Below are 25,547 nucleotides of genomic sequence, written 5' to 3' on the forward strand. Positions count from 1 at the left end.
AGCACACCCTGGGCTAATCAGCCCAGGTTTTCTTTGCTGGGGAAGCACAACCTCCCATAGATGCTCCGGATAGGCTTGCAGGTAGAGTCCTGATGATGCTTGAAAGGACATATGTCCTTGACTCTTCTTTGAAAACTGTCTTGCCTGGTTTTGAGTTTTACATGCATGAATGTTGGTCTGTCTGTACACATGATGTACACCACATGCATATAGGGGCCTAGAGAGGTCAGGAGAGGTGCTGGACCTGGAACTGGAGTTATGTGCAGCTGTGAGCTGCCCAACATGGGCTCTCACAACCGAACTCGAGTCCTCTACAGTTAGCCAACATTGTAAACTGATGGGCTCTTCTGTTTCACAGCAATGAGACCCCTGATCTCACCTAGCAAGCCACCAACATTTGACAGGAAGTTCATGTGTCTGGGTGCAAATCCAGACCAAGTTGTATACTGCCCAGTCTGCTCAGTCTCCCAGGTATTTGGCTTTCTCTACTCGTCTGCTGGCTTCAGAACTAACTGGCTGAAGACACAGATAATTGTATGATGGGATGTGTCAAGATCTTGTGTTTTTATTTCATATCAAAGCTTTTAGTCACTGATAAATTTCCAATCATGAGTACCACCATAACACACATTTTAGAGTGTCTCTTTTGAGACTGGTCTGATACATTACTTGATGTATCTTTCTGTTGAAGAAGGTTCTTCTTCTTCCACCCCTCCCCCCTTTTTTTTAGAACTGTGTGGTTTTCCCATGTTCTGTAGGCTTAAGTGATCCTCTGGTTGCCTCCTCCTTAGCAGTGTGCACAGACCACATCACCCAGCTGTTCTGATATTTGTAATTCATTTCTTCTTAAAGGAGTAGTTCTCATCAGTTTGGTCTCTGAACCACTTTCTACTGAAAATGGCTGAGGATCTCTAAGAGCTGTTGCATCTATGGGACAGCACTATTGGTACTTATTGCCAGAAATGGGAATGAAGGGAGGTGCATCTGAAGTGCCAGAACACATGGCCCGAGGGCTCACATGCCAATGTCCCCTCAGCATTAAGAAGCACGAAGAACTCCCCTGTGGGTGGGGATGGCACACTGTGTAAAGTGCTTGCTGTGCAACCCTAAAGACCTCAGTTCAGATCCCAACACCTGTACTCAGGTGTGGCGGTGAGCATCTATAATCCCAGCACTGTGAGGTGGGAACAGTTGGATTCTGAGGGCTTGCTGGCCAGGATGTCTAGCTGAAATGAAGTCTACCTCCAGATTCACTCAGAGAACCTGTTTTAAAAAAGAAGGCAGAAGCTGGGTGTGGTACTGTATACCTTTAATTCCAGCCCCCAGGAGGCAGAGGGAGGCAGATCTCTGTGAACTGGAGGCCAGCCAGGTTTGCGTAGTAAGATCCTGTCTCAAATAAAGTAGATAATTAAGGAAGACACTCTATGCCACCTCTGTTCTACAAGTGCACACGTGTGTACTTCCCACATATTCAAAATACACACACACACACACAAATAGAGAAATACAAAGACCATTTCTTCTTATAAGGCTTGTAAAATGGAATCTTAGTGATAAAAGCATTAACAAAGAATTCCCATAGGCAGGCATTGGTGGCACACACCTTTAATCCCAGCACTCTCGAGGCAGAGACAGGCGGATCTCTGCGAGTTTGAGGCCAGCCTGGTCTACAGAGCAAGTGCCAGGAGAGCCTCCAAAACAATACAGAGAAACCCTGTCTCAAAAAACCAAAAAAAAAAAAAAAAAATTCCCCTAGTATTCAGCGTGGTAAAAATGTGCTAGAACTCAGGTTTTAATTGCCCCAGCAACCACTGCTAGTGCAGCACAGAAATATGGCACAGGTGGCCTTCAAGAGTGTCTGATGGACAGCTAAAATTAAAGGCCTTCGCCTTTAGAGGTCTGGGGAGAATTCAGTATTCAGAGTTGCTGGTGGGAATAAATTAGTTTAACTGTCTGGAAAACGCATCGGCAATAGAAAGGTGAACACCTGTGTGCCTGAGCCAGGATTCCCAAACCCCACCTTGTGGTCTGCTGGGCTGTACACACTCACTGCAGGAAAGCACATGTAGGACAATCTCTGGTCTCCACCCACTCAGATGCCAGCATAAAGTGTCTTAAAAACACTGTCAGGCACTGCCACATACCTCTTGGGAGGCAGCAATCAGTCAAGAACCACTGACCTAATATTAATACAAGTAACGTTATATAGTTTGAATAGGTTGTCTTTACATATTTAGGAGAACACACACACACACACACACACACACACACACACACACACACACACACACACACTAAGGAGACCATGAAGTTGAAAGAGAACAAGGGGTGGGTGGTATATTGGAGAGTTTGGAGGGAAGAAGGAAAAGAAGAAACAATGCAATTATATTATAATCTCAAAAATTATTTAAAACAAAAAATAAACAAATACTGTTCTAAAGCAAATCAGTCCATGGTAAGAAGTAGAACAGATACCAGGTGGAGGGAAAACAAGGTAACCCGTTAGCCCATCAGGACCAAAAACCAAGGGCCAAGAATGCTCTGAGCAGAATTGTTTATAAAAATCCAGAAACAAATCAAATGACCACTGATAGAAAAAACAACAGAACATTTCCTATTAGAAAAATGAATAAACCAACAATTTGAATAAAATGTACTAAACAAAGAAGGCTGAGTGAAAAATTAGTCCTTAGAGACAACATATAATAGCTTCCAAACACACTGAATTAAAAATGGGAAAATGAAAAATTATACTTTGCAATATAAATAAAGCCCCTTGAGGAGTGATGGGTAAAGGGAGGCGGTATGGTTTCTGTGGGGGGATGGGAGGGAGAACTCACACATGCCACACACTGCAGATAATGTGCTAGTTTTTATCTGTGGCAGGTTTTATATTACTACAGATTTTAAGACACTAAAGAAATTTTATGTTATATGTGTATGTCTGTACATGTGCACATGAGTGAAGGTACCAGAGGAAACCAGAAGATGGCGCTGGAGGCCCTGTAGCTGGAGCTATAGGTGGTTGTGAGCTCCCCAATGTGGGTGCTAGGCACAGAACTCTCATCCTTTTGAAGATCAGCAAGCACTAAGCACTGAGCCATCTCTCCAGCCCCTCAGAATTAATAAATGCAAATGAAAGGCTCATACTCAGATCAGCAATAGCAGATGTCACCAAAGATTAGGTGACCAAATTACAAAAACTTGACAACCTTCTGAGTCCTATCTCAGCCAGGGGGGCCCTGGACTTGGGTGGTTTCCTGGCTTGCTGCACTCCAGCCATCCCCCGATGAGTCTATTTACCTGAGTTGCCTCCCTTGGACCTCACTTCACTACACTTCCTGTGGGTTGGTCTTACTTCAACACATGGCCTTACTACCCTCTCCCACGTTCCCAGCCGCTTCTACCCCTTAACCTTGTCATTCTAATAGAGGTAGGACAACAGTGGCTGGTCTCTGGGCCTACTTTCCACACCGCAGTGGCAGCCCTGGAAGTATGGGGACTGAAACACTCAGGTCTGTCCCAGTCTTGCTTGGTGCTTTACCGAGAAGCCACTGAATGCTAAGATGAGCTTCTGGAGCACAGTTCATGTATCAATCTGATACCAGTGCAGGGATGCTCCAAAAGGCTGGGCTTCCAGGCAACTCTGATGGTTGTTCGATTTGTTCCTGCTGGCTGCAGAGCAGTGGTTCTCAGGGTGTATCTGGGTGGGTTGTCATCTCCCCAGGAGTTTAACATATTTTTCAAAATGTACTCCACAGCTCCAGGGCCTCTTAGGGGTACATGGACATGAAGATCTATGGCTCTGCCTAGAGCTACCTACGGATTCGGAGGACCACTCAGGTTTGAGAGCTGTTGAAGTCAGTGAAGAAATCTAAGTGTTAGCAGGGCAGCAGTTTAGTTGCTAGTGAGTTTCCCAAGGCCTCAAACAACCAGGGCAGAGTGAGAGATGGGATAATGTGCCCAATGGCTCAAGGACAGCTGTTATCATCAAGGCAGGGGGACTGATGTGTAATTTTGGAGATGTGGACACAAACCTAAGGTTTTGTAAATCAAATTAACATCTAAATAAAGATTATAAACTACTAGGGTATATTTCAAACATCACAGTGAAAGCTCCATTTTCTTATACCTAGCTGATACATCAAAAACTGGAGATGATAATGTTTTAAGTGATGCAAGAAGCCAGCAGCTTGCTCCAGTCTGACTCAGTTAAGCTCTTACAATATTTTGACTGTTGGAGGAAAATTAATAATAGGATGTTAGGCAGTAGATTAGCTGAAACTAAATATCAACACAGCTAGATTTATTTTTGGATGACTGAGCTCATCCCTTCAGAGAACAGAAACAGCCCTCATTATACACAAGCCACTAACTCACACAGCAGCAGGATAACTCCTAGCAAGCAGAGTGCTGTGTGCTGCACACAAGAGGCTGAGAATTTAGATGGCATTTGCCATGGTTTGGAATGTACAGGCCACAGGTGGTGGCCTAAGGCTCACAAAGACACCAGAGGAGACTTCACCAGCAACTGGCTGACTGGTCAGGATCAAGTCAGTTCAACCCCCTACTTCTGCAGGGCTAGAAGAGGAGGGCAAAGCTCCACCCTACCAGTGAACCAAAGCACAGCACTGAGGTCAACCAAGCTTTTCTACCCTTCCTGTATTCGGCTAGTATTTACTAGGTACTTTCCTGCCCCTAGCCTCATCCCAGTGTGCACGCACATGCTACCCTGCTTACTATGCACATAGTGAAAAAGGTCCCAGTGTGTTTTCCCAGGTCAAAGGTCCTGGATGGACGGTGATGGCTCCTGTTTCTGAGGGGCCTGAAGCCCTGGTGCTCCAGACCAACAGTGAAGAGCCGCTTTGGCTTTGGATGAGCCAAATAGACCTTAACTGCCTAAGACAGAAGCCTCAGAAAGTGTCAACTTGCCCTGTTTCCCCTACACCGTCTACATAGCAGAGAGGTTGCCAATTAAAGCAGTGGGATCCCAAATTTCGGACTGCCTGGCAGTGATCGCCTAGAGGGTGAGAACACCAAAATCAGTTCCCCCAGTCTGCCTTTCCTCAATGGACTAACTGGGTCAGTGACTGTTTCTTATGCAGATGCACGGGCCGGCCAAGAACCTTTCCACTCACATGGCAGAAATGGAAGACTTCTAACATCAGTGGAATTGGTGGGACTACGACTTAGACTGGGGCTTAAGACTTGCGTGTGTATGTGTGTGCATGTGCATGTGTGCGTGTGTGATATAAAATATAAAGCTGGAAAGAATCCCAGCATATTTTGGCAATCAAGGAGAAAGCTGCTTAGATGGACTTCAGAAATAATACACATATGCATATATATTATATTTACAAATATACATATTATATTTACAAAATCACTGGGCAAATATAAGCATGCACATACAATCAGCTTTTCTAGGATGAAGGTGCTGGGTGAAGAATGGCTGGTGACTGGGGATGCACAAGGTTATACACAGGAACACACCTTAGCAGGGGGAGTTCACATGGACCCAAGGCTGCAAGATTACAAGCAGAGAGCCTTGCTGCCCAATGCCACCTAAGCCCATACTTTGTACAACATACAGCCATAAAACATGTGTCCCAGGAAGGGCTCCTCAGGCATCTATTACATAGACATCGGAAACCACCCCATGGACACCACAATACAGCCCTGGGCCACTGGACTTCAAAGCACGCTGTCTGTGGTCAATTTATGAAAATAAAAATGTCAGTGGACCATGAGGCCAGAATGTTCAGTGTAAACCCAAAAGAAATAACAGTCCTCCTATACTGTGAGGGTGGTAAATGACTTTCATAGTCCATGAAGTCCTGAGGCAAGCTCATGTTCGTTCTCTTTAGCAGGGAGAGAACAGCTAAGTCTAATCCCTTAGGGAAAATATAAAATTTACCCATTGCTGCTGGGAAGGTCTTCACATGACCTGACTAGAGGTCAAATAGCTTGCGGTGCTCTCCACTCTTGGTAACTGTCACCAGGGCTACCATCTACTCAAAAGCAAGGTTTCAGGGTGTTCATCGTAAAGCAGTGGTTCTCAACCTGTGGGTCGAGACATCTTTGGGGGTCTAATGGCCATTTCACAGGGATCACCTACGTCCATCAGAAAACACACATATTTACACTATGATTCATAACAAGTAGCGATGGAAATAATTTTATGGTGGGGGTCACCACAGCATGGAGAACTGTAATAAAGGGTTGCAGCATTAGGAAGATGAGAACACTGCCCTAAAGGATGCCAAGAAAGAAAGCTGCTGACCTGGGATTTCCTCTCCAGTGTCTAGAGCTTCTGTAGCAAAGCATAGAGAGAGAGAGAGAGAGAGAGAGAGAGAGAGAGAGAGAGAGAGAGAGAGAGAGAGAGAGAGAGAGAGAGAGAGAGTGTGTGTGTGTGTGTGTGTGTGTGTGTGTGTACTTGTGTAGAGGCCAGAGGTGGGTGTCAGGTGTGCCACTGTCCACCTTATTATTTCTCAGACAAGCTTTGTCATTGAACCTAGTCCTCACAACTCAGTTGATCCACCACGCTAGCATGCTGCAGGCCCCTCCTGCCTCTACCCCCCCAGCACTAGGCTTACAGTGCTCCCCATACGCAGCTTTTGGCACCTTACTGAGTCATCTCCTCAGCCTCATAGGGAGCTGAGCTTCAAGACTGTTTTCTCCTCCATGAGTCCCCACACACAAGCAGATCTTACCAGAAGCATTGCTGAAGTCCCATTGGGTCTGGATAAATGAATGGACATTTCTGGAAACATTCTGTCAATGCGGCTGATCACATCATCGACGTACCTGGGTGTATAAGAAGTACAAGAGTATTAACTGGAGTCCTGCTGGAGGCTAGGAATCCACAGGTGTGAAGACTTCATTTCATACCTAATACCCAACTGCTAGTTGTTGTGATACCTTTTGAAGAAGACAATATTACAAAGCTCCTTATGAGAACATGTTTTTTCCTCCCATGACCCTTTGCAGAGGGGCTCTGTTTTAAGTGATTATATTTATATTTTAAATAAAGTACCCTGAATGCACCTCGATTTCCCATTGGGATATGTATGCCCTACAGGCCTCCACTGTAAGCACAGTCCTGCACTTCAGCCTTGCCTTCTTTAGCCAGACCTAGTAGTGGTGCTTTCAGTTTTCTTGGATCACTGTTTGGCTTTTACTTGTTGAGCTTTCTGTGTCCTATCACCACTTTATTCTGAAACTCCCTGGCTCTAAAACCTTTCCTAGTAACAGGCGAGCTAGAAGCTCCATTCACCTCTCTGCTGGCCTGCCTGCATCTCCCAGGGTTTCATACTTACTGAGGCCACTGGCATTAAGCGATTGGCATGGTGCCGGGTACTTATTAAGGACTCACAGATGACAAGTGTGCTGGCGGGTGGTCCCAAGAGCCCTCCTGCCCTGTAGTGGAGGCTCACTGGGAACATACCAGCCCACAGCACACACAGAGCTGGCTCTGCTCCCCACAAAGGAAACCATGCCAGCTCACTATCTCGTCACACCGTCACAAAGGAGGTGTGCAATTCACCAGCCAAGACCCGAAACTTCCCATTAAGGGGTCTTGGGATGGGTTTCACATCCACTGGATGTAGCAAATTAAATTACATGCCCATCCATCAGGGACAGGCTAAGGTATACTTTCTGGGGGAAGGCAGAGATAAACTCCTTGATCACATGATATAAAATTTCAGTTAGGAACCTGGGGATCATGAGAGACAGCACACAGAAGAATACCATCTGTTAAAAAGTGAACACCAACATTTCCGCTAATGAAGTCAGAAAGCAGGATCAACCTGTCAGGTTCTCATGTGGAAGGACAGGAGAGGGAGGCTGCAGAAGGCTGGTAACTTCTAATGAGGCCAGTGGGTAGCTGGGGCACAGACAATGAGAAGAGGTGTGTGTGTGGGGTGCTCCTGGAGAAGATGGCAGTGGGGCTTCAGGTAGCCCGCAGATCCTGTGCCGCCACACCAGCCCCCCACCCCCATCACGTGAGTGAGGCTTGCCATTAAAGGCTGAACTTGCTCCAGGCATTTCTTGCAGGTGAGGCCTCACCCTATTAAGACGTAGCAGCATTGGAAATGTCATTCCTGAGTGACTAAGAAACACTGTGGTCTTCTGCGATTGCCTTGACTCAGCCTCATAGTCCATCCTGATATCTAAGCACAATTCTACTGCAGAGGTGACTGGGAGAGAGGGAGGCATCAGTGTGGCACTGCCTGGTGTCTATTGGACAAGCAGAAGATGCGTGACAAAACCATGCCAACTCAGTGCTGGCAACACTTATTTTCAGATACTTTCCCAAATCTATATGTGTGGTTTCAACCCATTTCTTCAGACTCAGCGGAAGCAAACAGCCTCTGTCCCATGTGAATGGAGGTCACTGCCAAGTATATGCTAATGTGAGGGGCAGGCAGTGTCTTCTGTACAGTCCTCAATCAACCGCCATCATAGTTCCGGAAGGGAACTCAATGAATATGCACTAGTTCAGCCCTAAGACACATCATAACCTGCTCTGCCTTGTAGCTGTCACCTTGAAATCTTCAACACACCACTTGGAACAACAGACTCCTTAGCAAACTGGAAAACCTGAACAGTGGATTATGTGATGATCCTGGGCCACACATGAAGTTAGAGCCAACCTCACCTTGCACTTCCTAGAATTCAAGTCACCTAGTTTGGATTTTTTTTTGTAGATCCAGAGTTGCAGTGGGCAAATAGTAAGCTTCCCTGGCCATTTCTGGACCCCATGGCTAATGGAAATCTTTACTTGGAAGGGAAGGTAGTGGCAGAAGAAAGATAGTTCCTAGGAAAGGTATCTCCACTGGCACAGGAGAGTTAAGAGGCTTAGGGTGCGTTTTCTTTTTCTGGTTTTCTTTCTTTCTTTTTTTTTTTTAGAAACAATCTTATTTTACATATCAATTCCCCATTCCCTTGCCCTCCCATCCTCTCATGCCCCCCACCGGCCCCCAAACCACCCCCCACTCCCCAAGGATAGTGAAGCCTTCCACAGGGGATCATCAAAGTCTGTCACATCATTTGGGGAAGGGCCTAGGCCCTCTTTTGCGTATCTGGGCTGCAACAGTATCCCTCCATAGGGAATGTGCTCCCAAAGTCCATTTGTGCACTAGGGATAAACATTGGCTCTACTGTTAGAGGTCAGATAGACTACCCATGTCTCCTAGCTGGCACCCACATTCAGAGGGCTTGGCTCGGTCCAATGTTGGTTCCCCAGCTTCACGACTGGGGTCTCTGTGCTCTCACTATGGTCAACTGTTTCTGTGGGTTTCTCCAGCATGGTCTTGGCTCCTCTGCTCATCCCTCATCCCTCTCTAAACTGGGTTCTAGGAGTATGGCTCAGTGTTTAGCTGTGGGTACCTGTTTCTGCTCGATCAGCTGCTGGATGAAGGCTCTAGGATGGCAACCAAGGCAGTCATCAATCTCATTATAGGGAAGGGCATAGGGTAGGTTTTCTGTGGTTTGCCCACCTGCCTGCCTGTGATCTTAGATAAGGCTCAGCAAACTCATTTGAAAATTCCATTGAACAGAAATGAATTTTAAGGAGACTGTTTTTCTTTGCAGGCCTAACAAAAAGGGATGCAGATTCCTTTGTTACAGGTGACATTATGCATTTGCCAAAAAGAGACCAAAGAAAGTCAGCTGCACCTTTAGCTGAGGAAAACAGTGTCTAGATTTTAGATGCAGAAATCAAAACACTTCATTTTTAAATAGATCCAGCCTTAGAGATACAAATGAGCCACTAGTTACTTGACAGAAACCAGGGAGGCTTGCCACACCAGATTAAAAGTCTGGAGGCAAAGATGGCTTTCTTTCTGCTGAGGGTGGGGGCTGGTATGTGTGGGGGGTGGTCTTTGGCAGTGCTTCTAGAATGCTGCCTCCCAAGACAGCGGGCGCTGCTTGCGCCTGCATGGAGTTCACAGAGCGCATTGCTGGCACCCTGCTTCTAGGGCAGGGCTAAGGACAGGTAGGAACGGCTGCTCTCCTCCCACACTGCCACCGTATGCCACGCTCCACTTTGTGGCAGAATCAAATTACTTTAATTTTTACCTTTCGAGTGAAGGCAAACAAGCAGTCACACCGCAGTGGTGACGAGTCCACACTTGAGCAGACGCGGCCCGCACGGAAAGACATTAATTTGGAGCCAAATTGAGCAGTGAGTCACAATTTGCACATATCTGTCAACCTGTTAGCAGGGTAATAGCTTGGAAGGATTGCTGTTCCTATTTACATTACAGGAGCCTTTCAAAAATGGAGAAGTTGCTGGGTTCCTCTTACTCTAACACTCAGTTACATGGCCTAAGAACTTGCCTGGAAACATAAAATTCCAGAAACCACAGGTTCAGATCAAGGTGTGAATCTTAATTTCAGTACTTCCAGGCAGAAAGTTTTAAAGCAACTAGTGTGTCCTGTTTCTCTACCCTGCCACTAATGAAGGCTAGGTACTCAGTGGTTTCAGAGATAAGACTGTCGGGAGCAAACACAACTCCTCCTCATGTCCCCATGGATTCCTGGGACTGGATCACAGACTCACTAACCAGTGTCTCTGCACCCTCCCTAGCCCCACCCCTAGATGCAACAGTTGGCACTCACACCTAGGCCCTAATCCTTGTTTTCTTGTTTCTTTAAATGGCCTTCACGGGAGAACTGAACAACACCTGGGTCCCCACCCAACGATCCATTGACAACATCTCCAAGAGGTGGTCTGCAGATAATACTTCCTCACAAGACAGTTAGTTCTTGTCCTGTAGGATGGCCAGCATCTCCATGCAGCTATACATCAGCTTGGCAGAATGCTACTCAGATATTTCTTCCAAAAGCTAAAGGCCTTTTGTAAATATGCAAGACTGCCGGGTCTTCTAAACTCCTTCACTGGTGCTTTTTAGTCTTCCTTGGGTCACAGATCCTAGAGAAGGTACTGAAAACTAAAACTGATGTTTACATGGCATTTTACATACAACTTTCTGCAATTCACAATTCTTAGAATCTATTTGTGGACCCTGATTGAAGTATCCCTGTCTAGACCCTTCCAGAATTAAAGCCTCTGATTTTCTTTGTTACCTCTGAATGGGATTTTCTTTTTTAGAAAAGGTATTTTCATGAAGTGGACATTCTGCCTGCCTGCCTTGATATAAGCACAATTACAGCAATGCGTATAATGTCTAACAGTTGTGTGGATCTATACTAGAATTGTTAGGCGAGCTTCTTTACTTTTTAACTGATAAACTAAATATTGCATATAATTACCCTGTGTGTGTGTGTGTTCTGAAATAAGCACACTTTATTGAATGGCTAATATCAAACTAATGAACACATGCTCATACACCACTTTTTATGTCAGCAAAAAAGGTTTTTTCCAAGACAGGGTTTCTCTGTATAACAGCTCTGACAGTTAGACCAGGCTGGCCTTGAACTCACAGAGATCCACTTGCCTCTGCCTTCTGCGTGCTAGGATTAAAGATATGCACCACCACGCCCAGCCTGTCAGCAAAACTTTAAAACTGTGATAAACTATTACTAATTCTAGCTGCTATGCTCTATAATGAATTTTTTGAATTTATTCCTGAGATTGTATCCTTTAGAAAACATCTCCCCTAGTTGTTCCCCCATTCCAAGTCCTTGGTAGCCACCATTTTACTGTCTTCCTCTATGAATTAAACTCTTTCAGATTTGACACATGAGTGACATCTTGTAATATTTCATCCATTCGTGCCTGGCTTATTTCATTTAACACAACAATTTACATGTTCCTCCAGATTGACAGGGTTTCCCTCTAGTTAAAGTATCCATTGTACCCACACCATGTTTTCTTTATCGGTTAATATGCCGTCGATGGAGACTTCTGATGATCACAGATCTTGACTACTGTGATCAACACTGCAGTGAGCATGGGAGTGCAGATGTCAGTGCTCTGATCTCACAGCCTGTGAACAGACATCTAGAAGTGGATGGCCAAGTCACCTGCTGCTTCTGCCTTTAACTTCTGAGGAACATCCGTGCTATTTCCCGGCACTCACTCACATTCCCTCCATCAGTGGGCAAGCATCCCTTTCCCCAGTATCCTTTCAGTACCGATCTCTTGCAACAACTCTCTCTGCAACAAGGTCACAGACCTATTTACAGGACTTAGAGGTGATCAGACTATGGGTGAGCAGCTTTGCAGGCCAAAGCCATACCGCCCATGCCTTCCTCGGAGGTCAAGGAGATCCTCAATGCAGCTGTGGTTACCTTGTAGCCTCAGTTGCCACCATCTTCCCCGCATTGAGCGGGGAAGTTCTTCCTGGACCACTCATTGCTCAGACGGGCCCACCAGGAAGCCATGGTCACTCTTCCTTGGGCTGGCTAACTTCCTCAGGAGAGCCTTTCCTGGCCCTGTTCTTGTTCCCATCCATCAATCAGTATGCCCTACCTCATACAGCACTTTCAAATTCTGTCACCTCTCCACATTTCTAATTACACAATTTGTGAGTGATTACCTCTTTAAATCCCCACATCCCTACAGGATTCTCTAGGATCATGTGACTGCTTTCTTCCTTGCACTATCCCAGCATCTTGTCACATTGCCTGGTGGTGTTCCTTAAATACTCGTTGAATGGGTAGACAGTACATTAGAGATTGCCACATGGACCCAGGCTAGGTCATTATGCAATGAGATGTACAGTTCTCTGTAGCAGATGAAGAGGCGAGGCGTGGCAGAGGTCACTACATTAGCCACAGAATGTCATACACAACGGCAGCCAGAGCTCATTGCAAAACACAGCTCAGAGAAAGCAGCAGAGATCCTTTCAAGTCTTGAGGCTTAATGTCTGCTCGTGGAACCCCTGCATCTGTTCTTGCAGAAGCTTAACGCCTCTTAGAAGCAAGAGCCTTCTAAAGAAGCACACTGTACCGACACACCGGTTTTAAAATGCCACTTTTAATGAACTAATTAATTTTGCAAAACAGTAGTACAAAGATGCACTATCGAATCGAGGCAACAACACCAGGATAACAACAGGGAATGGGGAAGACGTTTCTAAAGATAACACTTCGCAAAATATTCATTTTCTACTCTACATGGTAAGACACATTGCAAATGATTTGTTATTAAAGACCTAACATTAAACTGGACAGACGGCTTAGCTCTCTAAGTCTAACCCCTCCTCAAAGGGGGGAAAAAACACAACAAAAACTCCAACCCATAAACACAACAAACCTGGCCCTAAGCCAGTGATCTCACATTAGTGTGATGCTTAGCTGCTCCATCCAGATTTAAATAGCATTTACCACACACTGTGTAAGATCCATGCTGTTCATTTCCTCCACCCATATACACCCTCAGAGTTATGGGTGCATGTATTAATAATAAACTATGTTTGCAGAAAGCATAAAGCCAGGAGTGACCATGAACAGGGACATTTGCAAGATCTGGAAGTAGGTGAAGACTTTCCTCCACATTTGTCCATACCCATGAGCCTGTGAGGCCTCTGACAGTGGGAGGAACAGATGGGGGCTTGTCTAATGACTTCATGGGAGTGAGACTGGCTGAAACAACCACTAGCCACTGATGCTGAAGGAGACTGGAGATGCAGGTCAATGTTGCTCACATTCACATTTGTAAAATGTCAACACTGACAAAATGTCAACATTGCAAGATGTGCGGTTGTTCTCTCAAGAAATGAAGAGTTATCTATCTATCTATCTATCTATCTATCTATCTATCTATCTATCTATCTATCTGTTTTTTCGAAACATGGTTTGTCTGTGGCTTTGCAGGCTGTCCTGGAATTCGCTCAGTAGAACAGGCTGGCCTCGAACTCACTAAGATTCACCTGTCTCTGCATCTCAAGTGCTGGATTAAAGGTGTGTGCCACCACCACCTCCCGGTAAAAAGTAATTTCTAAACTGTGTGCTGGAAAGCAGGAATAGGTATACAGAAAAAGGAATGATGCTTCCTTCCCATTCCCTTCCCAATACAGACAACTACTAGCCGACCATTCCAAGGAAAGATGCTTACAAGCTTGAAGTCTCCTTGTGAAACTCTACACCTACGTGGGAGGGTTGGTAAGTCTAGGGACAGTGACTTCCTAGGAACAAGAGTGGCCAGGGGAGGGTGACCCTGCTCTCTACTTTGTAACTCATGAGTGTGTGCACATGTTCCCTGAAGGTGAGCACTCAGGTAAGCAAAGAACTCACCACTCCATCTGCAGAAGTTGACCAGTACAAAGCCCCAGCACACACCAAAGCCAGCCAAGTCTGGCTGCTGTCTGTCCAGCAGCCCTGAAGGTTCCTGTGCATCTTATGAACTAAACCAGGCAAACACCAAAAGGAAAGGAGACCTTTTACAGACTGTACTGGCTAGTTTTATGCCAACTTGACACAAGTTAGAGTCATCTGCCAAGAAACCTCATTAAGCAAATGCCTTTTAAAGACTGGCCTACAGGTAAGTCTGTAAGGCATTTTCTTGATTAATGACTGGTGGTGGGGGGGAGCAGACACTGTGGGTATGGGTGGTGCTACTCCTAGGCAAGGGGTCCTGAGTTGTTTAAGAAAGCAGGCTAAGCAAGCCACGAGGAACAGGACACTATGCAGTGCTCCTCCATGGTCTCCGCCTCAGTTCTTGCTCTGACTTCCCTCAGCGATAGAGTGTGACCTGAGAGTTATAAGATGAAATAAACCCTTTCCTCCCCAAGGAAGGGCCTCTGTAAACCGTCCCTATCTATCTCTGCATTAACAGTATTTACAGACGGCCTACAGTTGTCAATATGAACATGTTCCTAGGGTGTTGCTATGCACTGAGGTGGAAAAGCCTCCCAGCAGGCTTTGAGGGAACTAGGCAGCTGAACTGGCTCTCCCAGGTGTCCAAGAATAGCCTGATTCTGTTTCCAAAGCACTTTCCGGTCTTTGACTCACTCACATTTCCCCAACTCTAGGAAGCAAGCAAGGCAAGGGCAAAACTCCTGCTTTACAAGGGAGGAAAAAACCAGGTTCAGTGTCTTGCCGAAGGTGAGCATGAGGCTAAGGGTGAGCTGAGCAGACCCCATGAGCAGAGATTTCTTACACATGATAGCCTGTTCCACACCTCTGTGAGGACCCTGTGGGTGTAAAGCAAGTGAGGAAGTTTTCATATGCACAGTAACAAAATGCAATCACCTGAGAATTCCAGCCTTTCTGGTCCTTCAGTAAATGTCCATCCAGTGCCAAGGGAGTACAGGGACTTGAGAGCGGTCATGGCAGAAACTGGGTTAACAGTGATTTCACTGCCTTCTCTGTAAACCCTTGAGTGCTCACGAGAGGGAGGGAAAGTCCATCCACACAACAAAACCATACTAAGTAACAGCAACGACCTTGTCACTCATCTCCTCAGGATCTGGTTAAAGACACAGTTCAGATGGACTCAGTGTGATGAATGAATATGAGACAGGAGAGGCCACTCCTGGCAGACCACGGACACCTTCCCAATTCTAGGAGTGTCCTTTGGCATCCCCGTCACAGCTGCACACTGGTCTGCCCGCCTCCAGCTCGTTTTTGGCAGTATTCTGAGAATGGTGACTAGCTGTGGCAGGCCAGTTTGCTTCCTGCATACAGAATGAGACTTCATTTGTGTGGTATTTTACTGCCCCAAGAATGGAGAGGTTGGTGTTCACAGTGATCACCATCCCTGCACACACACATGGTCCTGTCAGAAGAAAACCTTAAGCAAATGTGTACTGGCTGATCCAATGGGTCAGCACACTCTAGGAAACCACACTACAAGCCAGAGGCAAGCAAGCTTTTGTATTACAGTTGTCCATTCATCAGAGAGCTCCTTGATAAGAGTCTGAGGCTCCATTTCCAGCCCCTGGGATGCACCACACAAAACATGCTCAATAAACACTTGCTTTTGTTTTAACTGGAGATTTAATTATACTGGATCAAAGCAAAAGAAATCACAAGAATGAACCAAACCTTCTTGCACATCTGTTTCTTCTGCAAGCCAAAGCTCTAAACCAGAAAGGGCCACCCAACACAAGTGCGGCCCCGTGAGGCTGGCCCTTCTTGACAGCAGTGACCTGGGGCAAATGGGGTGGGAGGAAGCAGAAGTGGGGTGAAGGGGAACAGGCAGAACTCGGCCAGTTCCCTACTGCACCCCTATGACAAACCCCTACAAGACTGCTGAGTGGAACTTTCTCTGGGTCCCCACATGAAAACTACCCACCCTTCACATCACTCATCACAACCTGTCCCACATCTGCCTGCCTGGTGCTGCCTGGCCACTAGAACAGAACACCGGGAACGGCCAAGTCCATCCTGTCCCTGCTGCTCAGCAGTCTCTCATCAGACAATGACAATGGCCCTTAGACACCTGACAACCAACAGCTTTGGCAATCAAAGGGACCTAGGTGTTGGGTCGTCCTCTGCCCTCCTCTCAGCCCTCTCTAGCCTTGGCTTTGGACCTCACAAATAAGAGCATCATCTACTTCATCCAGTCTCAAGGACTATGGGAAGAATTTAATATGTAAGCTTTCAGTTCCAAATAAGCAGTTAACGTTAGCTGCTCCCTTTACACAAAAAATACTGTCTTCCTCCCTGACAAAAGGTAAGACCTGTGCCTGAGCACAGAGGCTTCCATGCGCCACTGCAGCCTGAAGACCCCTGAGAAAGGCCCGAGAGAAGGGAATCCTCCAGGTTTTCTTTTTCTAACATCTCACTCTATTCCTATTAGAAAGGAGAACTCGTTTCCTAGCATGGTGCTTAGGAGAGAAGGCAGGCGCTTGCTTAGGTAAGATCCTGAAATATGAGTTAGTATGAGATGGGCTAGAGCAAGCAGGTCAGGCTCCAGGCCGGACTTGTCCTGGGCGTCTTCATTCGACTCTGTCTGCACTGCACTGTACTGAGGAAGCTGGGGAGCACTGAGGTCTGGCTGGGCTGCAGAGCTGTAGGGCTGAATGTTTGCTAAACCACCATGCAGCAGAGACAAGATGTTAAGTTTCAAACCACAGACAAATGGCTGAGGTACCCGTTTAACTTATCAAAGTGAACCTAGCAGCCAGTCCTTACCTGTCACAGGGTATGGCTGGCATATCCTACTATCTACCCTGAACTCTGCAGCCCTGGGGCTGGGCTGCCCTTCCTCCACAGGCTCTTCCCTATATAATCCAGACGTTTTGGTTACCCACCCATTTGGTATCCCCTCTCCCTCTGCCAGCCTGGTTATGTCCACTCTTGGACTGTCCCAGACAACCCTGCCTCTGCCTATGCTCTCCCTTTATCTATAATAAATGTTCTCCTCCCCCATACCTAGGCGCAGTCATGTCCTTTCCTTTCCTTTTTCTTTTTTCAGTCACATGGCAGCATGGTAAGGACACATGGACTGGGTGGCTTTGTCTCCCAGAAAGGCAGAAAGGTGGCAGTAGCAGTTTCCTGTTCACATGACCCCCCCCTCAGCTTACAAACAAAACTCTGGGTGGAGGCTTCCTCTGGAGACTGGACCCTGACTGGCTTTGCCATGTGGTCTACACCCACAGGCTTCTCTGCTCTCCGTCTTCTGCCTGTGTTTGGCCAGAGAGGCCTCCTGGTTGTTGTTGTTGTTATTATTATTATTACTTTCTTTTCTTGGTCAGCTTGACATAGGCGAGAGTGATCTGGGAACAAGAAACCTCAACTGAGGAAATGCCTCCAATCAAATTGGTCTGTAGGCAAATCTGTAGGTATTTCTTTATAAATGGCTGATACCGGAGGGTCTAGTACACGAAGCAAACCAAAGAGGGCAAGCCAGTGAGCAATGTTCCTCCATGGCCTCGTTTTAGTTCCTGCCTCGAATACCTGCCCTTCCCCCAGTGATGGAGTGTGAGAGTTGGAAGCTGAAGTGAACCATTTTCTTTCCAACTTGCTTTCGGTTATGGAGAACTTAGCTAAGACAGGGGGCCTGAACAGGCAAGGTGGTCAGCTACCTACCTGTGATGTCACACAGGGCCAAAGCTACAAGTCTTCTTCCCAGTATTTGACTGTCCATTCTGTCTGTCTCCCCCAGCACCCAGGCCCTCCTCTCACAGGGAGGAAAGACAGCATTGTCTCTGCACAATGGGTGGAACTGCCCCAAGCCATGGAGGTCAACTACTACCCCAAGCAGCTAACAACTTCTCCATTAGTGAAGACACCCCCTCCCTCAAATCTACTTCCAGAACAGAGAAAAGTTCTTCCTAAGTCAAATGACATCAAAACAAACTGAAATTCTACATGCTAGAGTACAAAATACAGTGACCTGGATATTGAAGTTAACTGAAGGTAACAGCAATGTGCACTTTCTTGACTAATGACGAAATGAAACTTCATATGTTCTGTTCCTTAACTAAACAGCATTCTATTAGCAGCACGTCTCTGACTCAAACAGAACCAGCAGGTGGGAAACAGGTGTCAGTCTGGTCCTTCACCTTTATTCTCCCTCGTCCTTTGCCATCCCGGGTTGGAACCTATAGGCTAAGCACATGCCCTACCACTGAGCCCCAGCCTCACCTCCATCCTCACATCTTCCATACTCTGGTGTCTCCTAGCTTCAGGTGAAGAACATTCTCAGACCATTGCTAGCCAGCTTCCCTCTAAGTTCACTGCCAAATTCACAGGAACTCCAAAATGTGATAAATACACATCCACACAGAGGCACACGAATTGACTGTAGGTGACATATGCATGAACATTTTTTCATGTCAACATCTACATAGGTAGAAAAACAACCAGTAAAGAAAAACCAGTGACTTCATAAATATCATTTTGTTCAACCATGCAGCTACAGAGGCTTAGTCTAAAAAGTGAATTTATTTGAAGAAAGCTATGCAGACAGTGGACAGAACACCTGTTCCAACAAGGCCGTACCTTTTAATACCACTCCTTAAACATTTAAACGAGTCTATGTGGGCCATTCTTACACAAACAACCATAGCTCCCCTTGGCACATACATTTGAACGCTTAGTCAGGCAGTGGCACTACTTGAGAGGGATTAGGAGGTGTGGCCTTGTTGGAGGAGGTGTGTCACTGGGGGCGGGCTTTGAGGTTTCAGAAGCTCAATGAGGCCCAGTATCCCTCTCTCCCTCCTTCTGCAGCACCACGCCCGCCTGCACACCACCATGCTTCTCACCACGGTGGTAATGGACTAAATCTCTGAACCTGTAAGCCAGCCCCAACGAAATGTTTTCTTTATAAGGGCTGTTGTTGTCGAGGGGCTCCCTGAGATACAGACATCTACTGCACAGAGAGGACTGAGACAGCCTTCATGCAGTAATTGATGGGACCAGAAGTTGGGTATGTAGCTGCTGGGCTGAAGCTTTAGCTCTAGCACTGAGGCATGGAGGCAGCTACTGGGCTTCAACTTTCATGGGATGAGAACAGTAGCATAACAGCATCTTTGTCCACAGGGCAGTCACCACGTGAAATAACACAACCAAAGCCCAGAATGCTGAGCACACATGGGCACCCCTCGACACACACCCAGGGAATGAGCGCCTAACCACATGGAACCAAGTAGCAAAGTCCTTCTACTCCTGTATTCCCTTGCAACCCTCCTTAACCGGAACACACAGGACAGTGTCCACTGAGAAAAGCCCAGATGAGGGAACACATCCTGGCTCTCCACACCTACTGTCCCATCAGGCAAGGAACTTGTTCCTCCTGGTGTCAGTTTCCTATTGTTCTGACCAGATGGTATCTATGGTTCATTCTAGCTCTAATTCAACACGAATTTCTTTAGAGGTTACTGTATGCACAAAGAAGCAGTTACACCCACCCACCTCTGAATGGTAATTACTGTAGAGAACTCAGGTAACGAACACCGCATTCCCCGACCTTTAGGAGCAACTGAATCTACCAGAAAGATCATCAGTATTTCTAACACAGGATTATCCCAAGGATAGCTCTAATATAAAACACATTGCCTTCACTAATCTCTTTAAGAAACTTCTTTAAGACCCATGGCAGGAGGGAACCAGCAGCTCCATCTGTGGGCTGAGGATGAGTGTCTAAGAACCCCAGGAAGCAGGTTTTCAATCAAGGAATTTACAGGAGGCACCTGCCCACCCGAGCTCACAGACCAGCACTCACTGGAACTGTGTGGGCTGCCCTAATATGGCCAAGTAGGATGTGCAGAGCACACAGACAATCAAAGTCCAAGGGAGAAAACAATTATTCACTTAAGCGGCAACAGCTTTAGAAATGGAAGCCAAGAGAATAAGCTCCAGGTCCTTTGCCTCTGAAATGTTAGATGCATACAACCATAACCAGAAGCCCTGCTCTGTTCCACTGAGGTACATCCATCTCTCAACACCATCACAGGCACATGAGGTGTGGTGAGTGTATACAGGGTCACATGGGACTCTCCAATGGGCAGAGCAGGCCGCTCCAGAGCCAGAGCCATGGCTCTCTCTCAGGTCCCTAGTTCTTATCTGATAAGGACAGCAGTGACTCACACTACACTGAGTTAATGAGGCAATGCATCCAAGTCAACTACTTGGAATTGTGCTAATATGGACAATTACATGTGCAGGAGAGTTTCCCATGATGAAAACAGCAGTGGCAGTGACAAGTGGGGGATGAGGGGAACTCAACCAGGCATGTCTTAGGAACAAAGTATGCAAAGCTTCCCTTCCCAACTGGCAAGAGAGGCAGCTCATAACAACAGGTACCTCAAGCAAGCAAACAGGAGGCTCTGAGTGAGGACAGCTCAACGACTTGTTATGGCCTGTAAAACAGTGAAAGGGCACACTGAAGTTAGACATTGGGTAAACTTCACTGCTCTAAGTGTGGAAGGGTTGCTAGGAGAAGATGTGGGGGTGCAAACTCACAGCCAGCTAATCATGCACAGTTACTCCTGCAAGGTCAGAGGAGACTGAGGCAGGGAATGTATCCCGGAAAAGTTCCTTTCCATCTAAATGAATACCACAGCAAGAAGATTAAACTCTCGTTAACAATATTGTTAGCCCACTAGCTCAAGGGAGGCTTTGCCCACCAAGTCAGGCTTAACCACACTACATGCCAGGCAGACGGCTCAGGTTGGCACAATGCAGACCTTTAGAGAAGGAGGGAAACAGCCTGGGCGGTGGCTCTGAACAACACAGCGTTTCTGTCTGGCTTGAAATGCTCTGGTAGTTTCCAACCCTAATTCAAAGGGCTCTGTCTTTGTGGTTTTCAAAGCGGCTGGCAGATTACTTGCTGTTAAACAATGCAAAGCGTTTGCTTATGATTAGAGTGGAGGACTTTTCATCATTTCTATGAAGGTTCTAAGACCTGCTGACAGCTCTGGGAAACAGCTTTTTCCAGACTTCTATAGTAAATAACGATTGCCACTGGCCTCTGTGTCAGGGCCTAATGAAGGCAGCAGGGCACACAGCAGAACTGAGCCCTCACTAACCAGCTGCCACTGCACTGGGGTAACTAACTGCACTCTGCAGTCCCTGAACATCAGAGACAGCAGGCCAGCTTTACACCTCTAGGACTCACACACGACGGAAAGATGATAACAGGTGGCCCGCCACCTCTAGCAATTGTCTCTCCTTGTGGAAGGTAGCAGGACTTGAGTGAACCATGCTTGGAAACATGCTCCAGGAGTTTGACAGATTTCACATTATAATAATAGGCCCCAGAAGACTAACATGAGTCTGGGGCTGGAAGGCAGCTACAGCACTTTCTACCTCAAACCTTTCCCTCTGTGGAGAAGCTGTGATGATTGCCCCTCACTATCAGCATGACTGGGTTTGGAATCACTTAGGGACACACCACTGGCCATGTCTGGAAGAGTATTTCCAGAGAGGAGAGAAGAGTTACCTTGAATATGGATGACACTGTCCCAGGGGCTGGGGTCCTGGACTGAATTGAAAGAAAAGAGAGCAGAACACCAGCATCCAGTCCTCTGTTTCCCCATATACACTTGCGATGTGACCAGCTGCCTCACACTGCCACCATACCTTTTCTGCAGTGACGGACTGTCCCTTTCTTCCTGGAGTTGCTTCTGTCATATTTGGTCACAGAACAAATACCTGATACAAAATGTTGAAGACAATACGGGACTAGAACTCTGACCTTTCTGCGGGAATTTCTCCTTCTAGATCTTTAAAATGTGGCCACTGAGAAGCTCACAGAGCTCAGGCTCTCCCAAGAGGCAGGGTTGGGAGCCTCTTTTGGGTGCACCTGGAGCAGTCCCAAGGTGCCTCCCACAGCAGCAGGATGCTCTTACCTGCTTTGATTTCTCAGCAGGGAATTTTGACCAGTGTTTAAATGTCACTGAAACCATGCTAAAGAGGTTTTGAAAAATGTCAGTCTATTTTCTTGTATATACTTTGCGGAAATAGTAAGTGTATTTAAAGTATGTGCTTAGACACACTCAGATAAACTCAAGTAAGGGGCTAGCCCATGCTCAGTTAATGTCAGCTTTGTAATCTTTCTAACAATCTTTTGGAATAAAACAGTAATTGTGTTCAATCTCCTTTCCTTCTATATGAGGGAAGAGTAGGTCAAGTCCACATCAAGACACCTCATCTCACCTGGATCTCAGGTAACTAACACTTTTCATGCTGCAGATGTGGGTGGCATTTCAGTGCCGATGCAATCACACTTGATTTATCTTTGTTTTATAAGAAAAAAAATTCCCAAATTAAACTACAAAAAGCCAAATGTATATTTCTGCAACCTGAGACACAATGACCAGTAAAATATCAAGGCATAATGTCCACTCAGCCATTTCCAAACCATGCATGATTCCTGTTTGGTCTGACCCAACTGTTTCAAAGTTCATTTCTACAGTGTTCAGGGATAATAGCAACCGTATCATTCACAGGAACCATGGCCGGTCCATTTCTACAGAAAGTAAATGGAATTTTCCAAATAGATTAAATTTTAGTGTAGAGAACAAAGACCCCCTGGGGTTAGTATTTCTGAAACAAGATGGCTAGAAATTAAGTCCACATAATTTCAAGGGTTATTTTTCAAGTATGACTGGCTCAAAACGGGAGGCCCTTATCTTAAATTGTTTAGAGCCCCCAGAAGCAGCGAACAGAAACAGAAGATGGGACCCATCAAGATTACTGCATCGCAGTAAAATATTTACTCCAGGATGGTTGTGGGGGACTCAGTACCTCTGCTGGGGAATGTGGTTTCTCATTAGCTAAGGGCTCAGACACTCTGCCTCACTCTTTTGCTGATGATACCTAATTCACTCCCAACCACGAATGGGTGTCTTCTTAAAACAAAGACTTCCGTGTCTTGTTATTCCTAACAAGAAAACAATTTAATTTTCGTGTTAGTGTAATGAACATCAACCCAAGCCCTGTGCTTTTTATAGTCTCCCCCCTGTCTTGCTCTTGTTACATAAGCACAGGCGCCTGGCTGTTGTGGGTATCTGTGCTACATGTTTCCAACCACGTTACCCTGACAACCTGGAGAAAACAGGCTTTGTGAGAGGGGCTTTGACAGGCTGAAAATCTGATATCAGGGATGACAACTAGGCCTGTGAGCGTTCTTCTTGGATCACCACTGTGTTCCACTTTGTTGTGGGGTTAACAAAGGTCATGAATATCGAGTCTACCCTTGCTTGGTATGGACTAACTGTCCAGGTCACATACTTCTAGTCTGAAGTAAGAAGTTTCCCTATGGATGCTGGAAGGGTTAAGAACATCAGCTCAGAGATCTCAGAAAACCAAGTACCCCAGCGTCAGTTTCTCACCTAAAAAACGAAGGCTACAGCTATAGCCAGGTTGATCTGTGTTAAGTGCCACAAAAACAAAACCATGAGTCTTCAAAGGCATGGACTAAGGAGTGGGGGGGCTTTCAATGCTGTGATGTAGACCTGCACATCACCAAACTCTCCTTAAACCTTGAGGCAAGGACATACCATTTTTACAAGATGGTGGTCTATTTAGAAAGTGGAAAGCATAATGTTTAAGCACAAGGGATCAAACTGATCTGCTTTGATAAAGTCCTTTTAGGCACAAGGACGTATTACCCGAACTTCAAGCTTTCCCTTGGTACTATGCTGATGTATGTTCAACATTACATCTAAAATCCCGCATCCCTTTGAGCAATTCCATACCCAGTTCTTGTTTTAAACTCTTGTTTACATGCCTACACCATTCCCCACAAAGAGTTTAAGGAATGCAATGTATAGGCTTGTGCACATCTTGTCTGCATTCTGACATCCATTGGTCTGCATCCTAGCACTTGGTGGTATTTATTTCCACTCCAGTCAGAAGGTTTGGAAGGTGAATAAGTTCAGATCCCTCAATATTTTCTTTCAAAAATAAATTATTCATGAAGCTTTCTCCCTTGTTCCCAAATGGTTAGGTTTAAACAATTGCTTAAAGTGCTGTTTTTAACTGAAGAACACATTATTCAAAAGCCTCTGGCCCAGGAAACACTTACTTGCTAACTGGTCACTTTCTTCTGATCAATGGCTTCGCCATGCTGAAACACACCATAGTGGGATATACTTCCAGAACAGGGCTAGTGGCATTAAGTGCCTGGCTCTCTCATAAACAAAGCAAGTTGGTTAACGGTCACTTTTCAGTTCACAAATCACCCTGAAAATCTATTACAGTCTGCCTTTGTGACTCTCATCTGAGGTGATCTGGGGTACTAAGCTCAGAGGAAACCTTCCTGTAACAGGTTAATGGATCAATTTATTTATTTCAAATTTGTTCTTTTCAAGTTGAAAAACCACTGAAGACTTTCTAAGCAATCCACTCAATAACCACAGGGCAGACAGCCATGCTGGGCCTGCTGCTAATGCCCTGGCCTCTCTCTGGTATTGATGGCTCCTATATGACTGCTGCCTTGTTGGTGGCCTGGTGCCTTCATCCAGGTATTTACAGTCTGACCAGAGTCTTGGGCTGTCATATGTTCAATGGCATTGCTTCACTTTCTCTAGAACAAATCCGAGGGCAGGACACCGTTCAAACAACCAAAAATACAGGACTCTTGAAATGACAGACCTCAGACCACTGTCTCTGTCAGCAGTATTACTTCAAAACCTTCATGAAGACACACCACTAAGAGGTCTGGAGGATGGATCAGCAGTTAGGAGTACGTGGGGTTCTTGCAGAGGACTCAATCACAACCTCTTGTAACTCCAGCTCCAGAAGACCCTACCCACCCTCTTGGACTTCACAGGCGCACGTGCACGTGCACTCGCGCTCGCGCGCGCGCACACACACACACACACACACACACACACACACACTAAAAATAAGACATATCTTTTAAGAACTTACCACTATAGGCCCTTGAGTTCTCTTTTTGCATTAGTGCCTTTCCAGTGCACACCTTTCTAGGCATGATAGCACCAATGCATAGTTCCCACGCACAGAGGGACAGCAGGTAACCAGCAAGGAGTTGGAAATCTCTAATGTTCCTTGGTGACCATGGTCATCCTAGAGAGGACACGCCCTTTGCCATATGCTTCTAACACGTGTAACTGAGAGTGTGTGACAGATGGCTCCCAAACTCAGGATTTCAGGGGTGGGGCATGAGCGTCAGGTCACATGCAACATGGCTAAAGAACTCGATGTGCTCCTCA

At 46.1% G+C, this 25,547-nt stretch overlaps 1 protein-coding gene across 4 annotated transcripts in view; it reads right to left on the bottom strand.

The window, feature by feature from the left end:
• The window catches only part of Med27 (mediator complex subunit 27), a 173,251-nt gene that overhangs the window by 46,345 nt on the left and 101,359 nt on the right, over positions 1-25,547 (bottom strand). For all 4 annotated transcript variants that reach the window (XM_040745110.1, XM_040745112.1, XM_040745113.1 and 1 more), the window contains one exon: positions 6,714-6,807. In XM_040745110.1, coding sequence (XP_040601044.1) covers positions 6,714-6,807 — 94 coding nt within the window. The remainder of the gene's footprint in view (positions 1-6,713; positions 6,808-25,547) is intronic.

Source organism: Mesocricetus auratus, unplaced genomic scaffold (assembly GCF_017639785.1).
Source record: "Mesocricetus auratus isolate SY011 unplaced genomic scaffold, BCM_Maur_2.0 Super-Scaffold_100004, whole genome shotgun sequence".
Lineage (NCBI taxonomy): Eukaryota > Metazoa > Chordata > Mammalia > Rodentia > Cricetidae > Mesocricetus > Mesocricetus auratus.